At 44.1% G+C, this 12,077-nt stretch overlaps 1 protein-coding gene across 2 annotated transcripts in view; it reads left to right on the plus strand.

Moving 5' to 3' along the window:
- The window catches only part of LOC147187876 (protein FAM184A-like), a 34,195-nt gene that overhangs the window by 18,535 nt on the left and 3,583 nt on the right, over positions 1 to 12,077 (plus strand). The window contains exons 15-22 of one of the 2 annotated variants that reach the window (XM_086100561.1): positions 2,681 to 2,893; positions 5,686 to 5,839; positions 6,582 to 6,709; positions 7,630 to 7,814; positions 9,067 to 9,213; positions 9,351 to 9,468; positions 9,741 to 9,845; positions 10,938 to 11,212. In XM_086100561.1, coding sequence (XP_085956687.1) covers positions 2,681 to 2,893; positions 5,686 to 5,839; positions 6,582 to 6,709; positions 7,630 to 7,814; positions 9,067 to 9,213; positions 9,351 to 9,468; positions 9,741 to 9,845; positions 10,938 to 11,212 — 1,325 coding nt within the window. The remainder of the gene's footprint in view (positions 1 to 2,680; positions 2,894 to 5,685; positions 5,840 to 6,581; positions 6,710 to 7,629; positions 7,815 to 9,066; positions 9,214 to 9,350; positions 9,469 to 9,740; positions 9,846 to 10,937; positions 11,213 to 12,077) is intronic. The other variant, XM_086100562.1, reaches the window with a different exon arrangement.

A 12,077-nucleotide genomic window follows, 5' to 3' on the forward strand; every position in this document is an offset into this window, starting at 1 on the left:
TTTGATTGCAACTCAACCGAGATACATACACTTCTGAAAGCAAAGCATGAGGCCCATAAAGCTCTCCTGTCCTGCCCTACATCTCTCACCCGTAAAGCCACCTTTTCTGCAGTTAGAACAGTGACCCAGCGAGCACTCCGTATCATGGAGGACACCTGGTGGGTGCAGAAGGCAAATGAGATCCAAAATCTGGCAGACTGTAACAACACCCAGGGCTTCTACAATGCCATCAAAGCACTGTATGGTCCCAAGAAGCGGGCAATTGCTCCAGTCCGATCAGCTGATGGCTCTGCACTCCTCAAGGACCACCATGAGATCCTTGCCCGTTGGGCAAACCACTTTGAACATCTTCTCAACCATACCAACCCTGTCAATCCACACATTCTGGACAATCTTCCAGACCTGCCAACAATCATGAGCCTCGACGCCCCACCATCCTATTCTGAAACCCAGCAAGCCATTGCGGGCCTAAAGAACAACAAAAGCGCTGGACCTGATGGCATCCCTGCAGAGGTTTTCAAACACGGAGGTTATCTCCTCACGCGCCGACTGCACCTCCTGATTCAAAACATCTGGGAACATGGGACCGTCCCGCAGGATTGGAAGGATGCTAACATCGTTGTTATCTATAAGCAGAAAGGGGACAGAGCAGCCTGTGGGAATAGCCGAGGAATCTCTCTCCTCTCCACCGCAGGAAAGATCTTGGCCAAAATCATGCTCAGCAGGCTAGTCGAGCACATCTCAGAAGGTGTGCTTCCAGAAACCCAGTGTGGCTACCGGAAGACTAGATCCACCACTGACATGATCTTTGTTTTAAGACAGCTAATGGAGAAAAGCAGAGAACATCAAAAGGACCTGTACATAGCCTTCATCGATCTCAGCAAAGCCTTTGACACCATTAACCGTGAGTTGCTCTGGAAACATCTCTCCAAACTTGGGGTCCCACCCAAGTTTCTCAGCATCCTCCAGCAGCTGCATGATGGGATGCAAGCCAGAGTGCTCATCGGAGGACTCCAGTCAGAGCTCTTCAAGGTGAAAGTCGGGGTGAAGCAGGGCTGTGTCTTGGCTCCAGTGCTTTTTAACATCCTCCTCTCTGCCACCACGTGCCTCTTCCACCGTGGCATGGGACATGAAGACGGTGTCCATATGGAATACCGCCTAGACGGAAGCCTCTTCAACATCAGACGGCTCCAGGCTCACACAAAGACAAAAATCTGTCAGATCTGTGAGCTTCAGTATGCTGATGACTGCACTATATTAGCTCACAGTTCAAACTCTATGCAGCACGCCCTCGACACCATTTCCAATCTGTACCAATCCTTTGGTCTTCAGATCAACATTAAAAAAACTGAGGTCATGTTCCAACTCGCTACCCCAACCTCCACATCCCCCAGCTTTCACATTAATGGCACTCCACTAAACGTAGTGGACCATTTCACCTACCTTGGCTCCACTTTATCTTCAAACTGTTCCCTTGACACTGAAGTCCACACCCGTATTAATAAAGCATCATCATCCTTTGGTCGCCTACGCAGCAGGGTCTTTGAAAACCGAAACCTGAAGACCTGTACCAAGATTGCTGTGTACAACGCAGTGTGTCTCTCCACTCTGCTCTACGGGTCAGAGTCATGGACTCCATATCGCCGGCACATTACTACCTTGGAAGCCTTCCACATCCGCTGCCTGCAAAAGATCCTTGGCCTGTCCTGGGAAGATCGAATTCCCCATACAGACATCCTCGAAAGCACCAATTCCATCTGCATGGAAGCGGCCGTGGCGAAAAAACATCTTCGGTGGATTGGACACACCATTCGCATGCCAGACAACCGCCTGCCCCGCCAGGTCCTCTATGGCCAACTGAGAGGTGCAAAGCGTTCTGCTGGGGGCCAAAAGCGGCGCCTCAAGGACTATAGCAGGGACCTCCTAAAGCGAGCCAACATCAACCCCACGCAGCTTGAAACACTTGCACTCAACAGACCAACCTGGCAGATCACTTGTGCTACTGCAATCTCTGAAATACACAAAATTAACCAAGCCAGACGAACCGAGAAACGCATTCAACGACACCAGCGGGCAGCTGGTACCCCCCTGGTATCCGGTTTCCCTTGCTCCATCTGTGGTCGAGTCTGCGGCTCAAGAATCGGTCTCTATGCCCACGAGAAGTGGCACCAGCGACAGAGTTGCTGACCCCCCCCCCCCCCCCCCACCCCCACCCCCCTACCCATCCTCCCCTCCCTTGGAGCAAGTGTCATCATCAGACATGATGGACAGCTAGAAGAAGTGTGTGTGTGTGTGTGTGTGTGTGTGTGTGTGTGTGTGTGTGTGTGTGTGTGTATCCAGCTTTTCTGTTTTATTCTTAGTCGCGTTTCAAGTGCTGATGAATTAGCAATGTGCGGCCCCTTCCGCTCTGAAACAATACCAAAAAAAAACAAAACAATTCTAGACCGCACACTCCCTGTTGTTTTCCTTTTGGCATTAGAGCAGTCTCGCTTATGTAAAATGACATATTTACCGATACTTAAAGTAAACTTTGTTTTTGTAAAAGGAAGATACTTTGTCGGTTGCTGCTGTTGTATGTTCTGTTCTATTTAAAAAAAAGACCTTTTTAAAAACAAATCTGCCTTTTGTCTGTTGAAAATAATGTTGAAAGTGAATCTAAAGCCATCTCTTTTGTTTTTAGATCTCCTTGCTGAAGCAGAGTCTGGAGATGCAGCTGTCGCAGTCGCAGTCGTCGTTGCAGCAGCTTCAGCAGCAGTTCAGTCAGGAGCGCGAGCACCTGCGCACGCAGCTGGATGAGCTGCAGACGGAGCATCAGCGCAGACACCAACGGCTGCACGAGGCTCAGTGCTGCGCCCTGCAGGACGTCGAGCACGCGCGACAGCGAGATATCAAGGTTTGAATTAGGAATGGCGGTGTTGGGAAAACATTCCCTGTGCCACGGATGGGCAACTTCAATAATAGAAGCAGTCACAATTTTGCATCAGCCCTACTGGGAATGGCACATTGCACTGGGCACTTCCTAACAATTATTATTTATAACAAAAATGCCATTTTAAATATGGACCAAATGCATGTGCATATTTTTTAAACTAACCCACTTAATATATCATCTGACAATATACGTCAATAATTGTGGCCAAAGATGCACCTCATGAAATCAACCTACAGCTGCCACGTTCTGTCGGCATAAAAAGCAGGATTACAGCAGAGGCCATTCATCCATTTTCAACCACCCACCCGTTCATTCTTCTTCCTTCAAAATCAAATAAGTATGACGGTAGAATTACACCAGATATAAATGAAACCAAAATCAAGTTAACTCTCTGATTTAAAAAAAAAAAAAAAAAAACATCATAATATTAACAGGACCAGAGAACTGGAACCTGCGCTGGTGAGAGTTGTAGCCCAAGAAACAAGAAGTCATGGGAAAAAAAACAACAAATACGGTGCTTTCGAATTTTATCCCTCCTGTTTGACGACTTAATTTGCCTTTTACCATCATGACGGAATTGTTCCTCCTCACCTCACTCCAGAATCAAAAATGGAACAGTCCCATCATGTTGCGTCAGCAGCAGTAATTATGTAAAAGCTTGAGGTCGGAAAAGGCGTCCTTTTATTCATCATCTCAAAATGTCTCACACACACACATACACATCCATATTTCTATTATTATTCGATGCAAACGTCATCACACGGCTTGAGAACAGAAGCAATAAATAAAACGCCTTCCTTCTTTCCTCCCACACGCTCGCTCTCATTTTCACAAACACAGACAGCAAATTGCCTGGCTTGCTTTATAATCATTAAGTGGAATCGCATTCCAAAGTCTGTGCAGAGAGAGAGAGAGAGAGAGACACTCGTGTTCCCGGGCAAGAGATGAAGTGAGGACTGCACAGTTGTGTGCTGCGTTACCCATCACAATTTCAACGCCCGTAACAATTTAGTTCCACTGATCCAGCTGTTGCCATTCTCAAACTTTGAAGTCACGTTCTGAGCCGCTGCTTCTCAAGTAGATATTTCACACTCTATAAATACCATACACTGGTACCTTGAGATACGAGTGACCCGACCTGAGAGTTTTTTAAAGATGATAATTTTTAAAAAATCTTTTTACTTGATTTGAAGGTGACGTTTACTGTCAAACATAAAACAAAGGGAATTACACATTGTGTATTGCAAATAATCTCATATTTTAACCTCATACTATCATGTGGTGGGAAAAGATATTCTTTATCCTCTGCAAAGAACAATTAATATTATTATGGCTTCCTAAAGAATGTACATCCATTTTCGTATTGTCCTGCCCCCAGCTGGCCAAGACACAAATAACAGAAGGGGCAGCACAATACAAAAAAACAAAATGCTTACATTTTTTTTACTTAATATTTTATTATGACATAAGTGCATGTTTTTATGAAATAAAATAGAGGTTCGGATATTGGATGGGTGAATTTTAGAGTGCTATTTTCTCTCTTAAAACCACATTATTTTGTTCAACCAAGCCATAAAATGTCATCTCATAAAGGTTTGCGAGTTTAATGCTAGCGTATAATGCAAAACATCATCAAGTGGCTAATGGAAACTACCGTAGACGTCGTGGTAATTACATAGCAAGCGTTTCATAGTAGCCCAAATGATAATAAGCTTTTAATACTTTATAATTGTGAGTGCTTTAAAAAAAGAAAATGAAGCTTATTGTTAGCCTTCACGCCGCGTTTGTGCAGTAGCCGCAGTGTTGTGAGTTGTACCTAGGGAGCCATAAAAAGAAGAGGGGGAACTCCCCCCCCCCCCCCCCACGCACACACACACACTCCATTAAGCAGTACGAGAAGGAGCCATCACATTGTTATTATCCTCCATCTCGCTCATCTCAGACGGGGACCATTTGGTTTGATGAAAGGGGGCAACGCTGAAGGTTCTTCAGATTTCCTTCTGCGCCTGAATTTATAAAGACCGTGCGGGAAAAAAAAATGTTTGGAGTGCAGCCATCACATAGGAGTGAATATCATGTAAACCTCCAGTGAAGCTGATCATAATGCGGCAGAGTGCTGAGTAAGAATGTTCCACTTGCAAGCTCGGGAGCCTTGAAATCACTCTTTCTTCCACGCTGACGCGTTTATGAGCAAGTGCTCCGATTACGAATGTTTGCCTTGAGTTGTAGGATTTAAATTTTTTTTTTAAGTGCTAAAAAGATCCATGGTTGATCAATAAGAGCAAATAACGCGGAATTGCGAAGCCCACCACGCACCGAGCGATGATTATGAATGCGACTAAAGTGTCACAGCTTCTGCAACTAATTTTCACGCGTCCATCAGCGACTAGTGTTGCAGCGCTTCGAAATGATTACTTCTTCAAAGATCAGTACCTGTCATGGCGGCCATCCCCAAACCCGTTGGTGTCAATGCTCCGAAAAGCTGAGTCATCCAGGAGGGGCTAGCAGTGGAGTCGCTTAGAGGAGTCAGATGAGGTGGTTCGGGCATCGACTTAAGATGGACGCCTCCCTGGTGAGGTGGTCTGTGCACAACCCAGTCGGAGGAAAGACCCTGGAAAAGACCCAAGGCATATTGGACAGATTATGGAATACTCCTGTAAACCGGAAGAAGTGGCTGGGGGAGACGGAAGTCTGGGGTACCCCGCTCAGCTTTCTCTTTCATTCCCACCATTTTTATTTTTTGTTTTTTTTAGGAGCTGGAGGAGCGTCTCCGTCAGCACCACCACGCCGAACTCCAGTCACTGCGAGAGGCCCACCGGCACAGCGTGGAGACCCTCAAGCAGCAGTCGGAGCAGGAGCTGCAGACGCTCCGTTTCGAGCTGGAGGATGAGGGCAAGGCCATGCTGGGTATGCGCAAGCACTTTGCGTCTGTTAAAAATGGCGACTATGGTTGAACTGGTTTAATATTTTACATACTGTACACATTTGAAATTCTGTTTTTTTAACTTCCTTCCATTAAAAAAAAATAAAAAATCAAATGAGCTCCAGCCACCCAAACGGAAAGTTCCAAATTGTGCCAGGTGCGTCCACCAGAGGGTGTGGGGGGGTGACAGCACTGATGAATGATCCTCCATTAACCTTCACGCTCGCGCACCTAACACCTCAACGCCACCGCCATCCACCTCACTACCGACGCTCCTTTTTTATTATCCTGCCCTCCTTCTTTTTTGCAGTGTGTGTGTGCGTGTGTGTGTGTGTGTGTGTGTGTGTGAGTTCTTGGCTCTATGGCCTAAAATAAGTGTCAAGCTAATAGTGTCTAATGGTGTGTGTTTATCTTCCACATCGAGAAGCTTTTCAATCGAATTAAAACCGAATATATTTAAACACCAACAACACATCTTTGAACGAAGGTTTACTAGCTTAAAGCTAATGCATAATGCGAAACGCCATTGTCGTGCTAGCAGAAATGAGCATTGATGTTAGGGTAATAATAAACCTTCAAACAACAACTACTGCAGCTTAGTAGGAGGCGGGCAAGTTTTATGGACAGGCGAGTTGTGATCCCCAAGTGGTAATTAGTAGATGGAAGTAATTGAATAATATTTTGAAAAAGTACCTTTTTTTTGTTTGTTTTTCGTCGTCATCATAGCATCTCTTCGGTCGGAGTTGAACCACATCCACGCGTCGGCCATCGAGCACCTGCGACAAAACCACCAGCAGGAAGTGACGGCCGCCAAGAAGGAACTGGAAAAGACGGTGGAGAAAAATCGCCTCCAGGTCCGATCAATACATTTTAAGTGCCTTGTTTATTTTTATTTATTTTTATTTTTTTTAGAACTTTGTGTGCCAGTGTATGTGTGTGTTTGTTTTCCCGCCGCTAATTGGACAAATGCCGTTTGCATAAATGTGTTAAATTGCCCTCTGGGCTCTCAGCCTGCATGCGAGCGCTCTCCTGGTTCATGTTAATGAGCGTACAGCTTTTAAAAAAATCATGCTTCATTTTTTGTCATCACAGCGTGGGCGTTCTTCTCTATTTAAAAGCGTTTGAATGAAGGACACGCACACGCGCCGTATGATGCAGTTCTTGCACTGGATGACATTCGATTATGTCCCAAATGAATCGGAGGGGATGTTCAAATTCTATTTTCAGCACAGTGAGACAAAAGCGCTGGCTCATGTCCTCATTGGATGAATAATTAAAGCATTTTTTTTCTTATTTAGAAAGATGGCTAAGAAAAAAAAATGAGCAGGGAAATTGTTGGACGGAGGAAGATGGGGAGGAAATGAGCTCATTAATGTTTTGTGGGTCGGAAAGGAAAGAGCAGCCAAAGTGGTTCCGATAGAGCAAGCAGATGTCTCATCTGGCAGCACATCTGCTTGGAAAGTCAACTTCTTATTAGCATGTTTGATCACATTGTTAAGAAGTAGCACAAAAGCATTCTTTTTTTTAAACATGTCCATGCCAAACTTATTTAAATTGCTGAAATTACTGAATCTTTTTCGAATTTTCTTAATGTATTTTATTTTGAAGGTCTTCCTTTCATTTATTGATATTTTTGTTCATGTCATTGTAATAATACCAAAAATGATTGTAGATCATAAAATGTAATTTAGTGACAAATATATTTGCAGATACACTTAATTTTTTTTTTTTTTTTTTTTAATTGGTAACCCGGAGAGGCTTTGTTTCCGGTCAGGAGCGCGAGCTGCTCGGCCGCATGGCCGAGCTGCAGGAGGAGGTGACGCGCAGGAAGAAGCACATCGCTCAGCTGGACCACCAAATCCACACGCTCAACGAGAACATCAGCAGCCTCACCAAGGAGCTGGAGCTCAAAGGCAAGGAGGTGCTCAAGATACGCAGCGAGTCCAACCAGCAGATCAGGTAGCTCGCTGATGCCGAAACTTGACATTTGATTCAGAGGAACGAGCCCAATAAACCATTTGAGTGCAGTCGAGAGCAAAATGTTTACAGATCTCAAAAAAAGGATTTGTCCGACTTCCTGTCAAACTAAACAAAACAGATTACAAGCTAGCTTCGTGCTAACTCCCGAAGCAAATCGCTCTTGCTAGGCTAACGAATAGATTTGATAGTCGCATTGTCACATTTTTAATACATTTTTCCACAAAAATCCTGTTTATATACTGTATATATATTTTTTTTCAAAAAATATAGATATTCTGTTGCATGTGTGACGTTCCTGGTGTCAGGCTTCGAAAATCTTTTCTGTCGCATGATGGGAATTCTTCATCAATCTTGCTGCTGGTTAAAAAGCGCGTGTGTGCGCACAGCATGTGTCCATTATGTAATGCATGCGTGTGTGTGTGTGTGTGTGTGTGTGCGCGTGCGTGCGTGTGTGTGTGTGTGTGTGTGCGCGTGTGAGTGAGTGTGAGAGAGAGAGAGAGAGAGACTATCAGCGAGCTAAAAATAGAAAATAATGAAATAAATGAATGAATGCAGAAGATGAGGAAATGAGTCGTGTTCCTCCGGGAGCGACACCATTTGGAGGAGATATATTGCCCAATATTTAGCTCTAGTACCGTATGGTAACAGAGCAACATTTTATTTTAAATATATTCAAAATATATATATTACAATTTCGATATGCCATTATTCCATCTGGTGTCTGTATTTCATAAAGCATAGAGTAATTCAAAGTAGAATGTTTAAACTGAATATAAGAAATGACCAAGTTAATTCATTGTGACTCCTTCTGGTGTCTGCAACTGCGGAAACCTGAGTTGGTTTTCATATAGGATAAAGAATCAGATTGTGTGTCTACGTGTTGCTCCACCATTTGTGTTCAACGATTCATTTCCCATGCCGTGACGGCACATCAAATGCATGGGGGGGTAACGAGAGACATAGCCAGCGTTCTTCACCGGCTGAATAGATCATTAGTGAAATGGGTGTCCGTAGGCACTTTATTTTCTCTGACTGTACACTAGGTGGCAGTGTTGCTATAAAAATACTGAAATGAAATAGGCTGTTATGACAATCCAGTGTTTGTCTACACTCTGACTTTGTTTTTAAATACTTAACACAGTTTGTGACGATAAAGGGACGGACGAAAACTCACTTTCGGACGGACGCATGAAGCTAGCAAAAGGTAATGTTGTGTGTTTGTTGTGCTCAGGGCTCACGAGCAGGAGCTACAAAAGCGTCACGAGCGAGACGTGACGGAGCTGAATGCCATCCACAGCAGAGATACGCACAACATGTTGGCTGACTTCAACAAAGCGCAGGAGGTCCTCAAGGATAAGATCTCGGCCCTGCAAATTCTGTACGTGCGCGCCCCTCATACTTCACATTCACGCTTGTCCGTACTCCACGTGCACTGTCATATGATAAGTGTGACATTTTCATTTCATCTCTTTTTCACTTTTGCTTAAAATTGTTATTATTTTTTTTATGTGACAGGCTGGAAGGCACCGAGGAGAAATTCAGGAACAGGGAAAGTCGCCCCCAAGATCTGCAGATGATCGCCGAGCTAAAGGACATGGTGTCCGAGAGGGAATCTCTTGTCAAGAAGCTGGTGGTAGGTCCCTCAGAGGGGGTGGGGGGGGGGGGGTCATCTCTGGGGGTGTGACGGTCAACTGGAATAAATAGATGCTTGACCTCAATTAAACACGTCAATCTTCCCCTCAGGGGAAATACCGAGTGATGCCACTAGAGGGTGTAATTACCTTCACTATGACATCACACTAGCATGTGTCTCAGTAGATGCTAGCAAGCACACGTGTAGGGCAGGCAAGGCATCCGTAAAGCCGATGTGTGAGAAGCTGAGCCGTTTCGTTGCCGCCACTGCAGGATGACAAAAAGTTCTACCAGCTGGAGCTGGTCAACCGAGAGAGCAACTTCAACAAAGTGTTCAACGCCAGTCCCAACGTTGGCGTCATCAACCCGCTCATCAAGGTAAGAGCTATGCGGTCGCTGCCCGTCACGGCGCCGTCTTGTCATCGCAAACGGCAACAGTTCACAACGTCACAAATATGTGCTTAATATTTCAAGTTCCTATTATGCTCTCAATTTTTTTTTTTGTGCTTTACATTTTTTTTTTGCTTATTAGCTTACTAACTTTCACTGCTTCCTTATGATACAGTAAATGAATAGCTTTTTATTGTACTTGTGACATTTATTTTTACTGAACTTTTTGTCTTTATACTTTTCTCATTTTAATACTGTACATGTTTATTTTTTACTTTGCTTTTAATACATTTTGCTTTAGATCATTTCAACTTTTGATACTTTCTATTTTTCTACTTTTACTGGACTGCATTTTTGTTGACTTATTCACATGGTTAAAATCGTTTTTTTACTTTATTTTTAACATTTACTTTTTGATTTTTCCCTTTTTTTTGCAAGTAATACTTTTTACTTTCAATGTTTTTTTTTAATTTTTTACTTGGTTATTTCTTGACTTTTTACTGTATTTTTTTTTACCATTTTACTTTGACAAGTAAGACCTTAAATTAGACATTTTTAGACTTTTTAATACATTTTACTTTACTTTATTCTCCTCCAGTTTTAACATGTTTGAAATTATTTTTAAAGCCTTTTTTTTCACTCTGAAAACCCATCATCCAATCAAATGTTCGCGAAGAGCGATGAGCGATTTAAATGACTTTGGGGGTTTCGACAGTGTCATTTTCCTCACCACATGCTCATCATGGATGCGTAACCGTGTGTTTTGTCGTTTTTGTGTGTGTGTGTGTGTGTGTGTGTGTGTGTGTGTGTGTGTGTGTGTGTGCGCGCGTGTGTGTGAGTGGCTTTGTGTCCTTCCTGACCGCCTCACTTTGCTTTCCAAGCCATTTGGATGTCGCAAGCCCAACAAGCAGCGCCGGGCTCCCAGTTGGGGGACCTTTCCTCATTTTCCCTTTTTTCTTTACCTCGTTAATTTTGCCTCTTTTGGATTATTTCCACCCTGATTTTTGCTTTGAACCCTCCCCCCTCCTCCCCCTTTGTCCTCCCCGTGCTCCCCCCCCTCCTTCCTTTCTTTCTGTGTAGCAAAAGCGAAAGAATGAGAAAGTGGCAGCGAGCAGATTCGGCAGGTCTGCCGGTTTCAGGGTTCTGGAGGCAGCCGGCTCGGGCCCGGCGGGCCCCGGGGGCGGCCTGCAGCCGCAGCAGCCGCCGCCGCCGCCTCCGCCGCCGCCCCCGGCCCAGCCTGGCCGCCTCGAACCTCTTCCCCACTCCCCCCTCCTCCTCCATCACCTCGAGCTGAACGCCAACAAACCTCTTCCCCCACCGCCGACCCCTCCCACAGAACCCAAGAAGTTCACGAGGTGAGAAAGAGAGAGCGAGAGCGTCTCAGGTCCGGTGGGCGGTGGCCAGTCATCAATCATCCAATCACAGAGCTCGATTAGCCCAAACATCGTAACCTCCATATCTGATTGGCCTTCACTCTCTCTCTCTTGCGGCCTTGAGAGGTGTGACACTTTAAAAAAAAAAAAAAAAAAAATCTAATTAAAAAATATCTATCATGCAGTTGAGTCTCCAGCCCGTTCCATCATTTCAAATGCTGCATTCAGGAAAACTGGGATACAATTAAAAGTAAACAAAATAAGTCCCTTTAAAAGATGACGATGAAGTGCAGCTAATAAATCCATGCAGTTATGTCGCATTTCCTCAAATAATGGCCTCCCTCCTAGTAGACGCCATGCCTCCTCTGAAAAAGATTTTTTAAAATTTAAACAGATTTTTATTTAAACAGAATTTAAACATTTCTTCAAATGGTGTTTTAAAGGACACTGTCTGCGCTTGAAAAATAAACACCTCTCGATGACGTGAAATTACCAGTGGACAAACGAAATAAATCATTTTAAAAAAATCTATCCTGTTATCAACTATTTTCAATAAAATGATTGGGGTAAAAAATAAATGCCTCCTCTCTCGTCAATGCCAGTACTTACGGCAGTCGGTTAAATGTCGTTTAACCACTCCTTTAAAATGACTTTCTCCGCTCTAATAGATGCCATGTTCATTTAGGAAAAAAAATTAATAAACACCTCACCTCAAATAAACATCTTTTTGTTTCACATAAACACCCAAGAGTTGAGCAAATAGCGTAAATAGTGTAGCCCAGACTAGTCGTTTTGCATTGGGAGGTGTGAAATTTCCCACTTGCCTTGAAACGCAGCCGAGTGGAAA

The sequence above is a fragment of the Hippocampus guttulatus genome, chromosome 20, assembly GCF_054856545.1.
Source record: "Hippocampus guttulatus isolate MCC_2025c chromosome 20, RoL_Hgut_1.0, whole genome shotgun sequence".
Lineage (NCBI taxonomy): Eukaryota > Metazoa > Chordata > Actinopteri > Syngnathiformes > Syngnathidae > Hippocampus > Hippocampus guttulatus.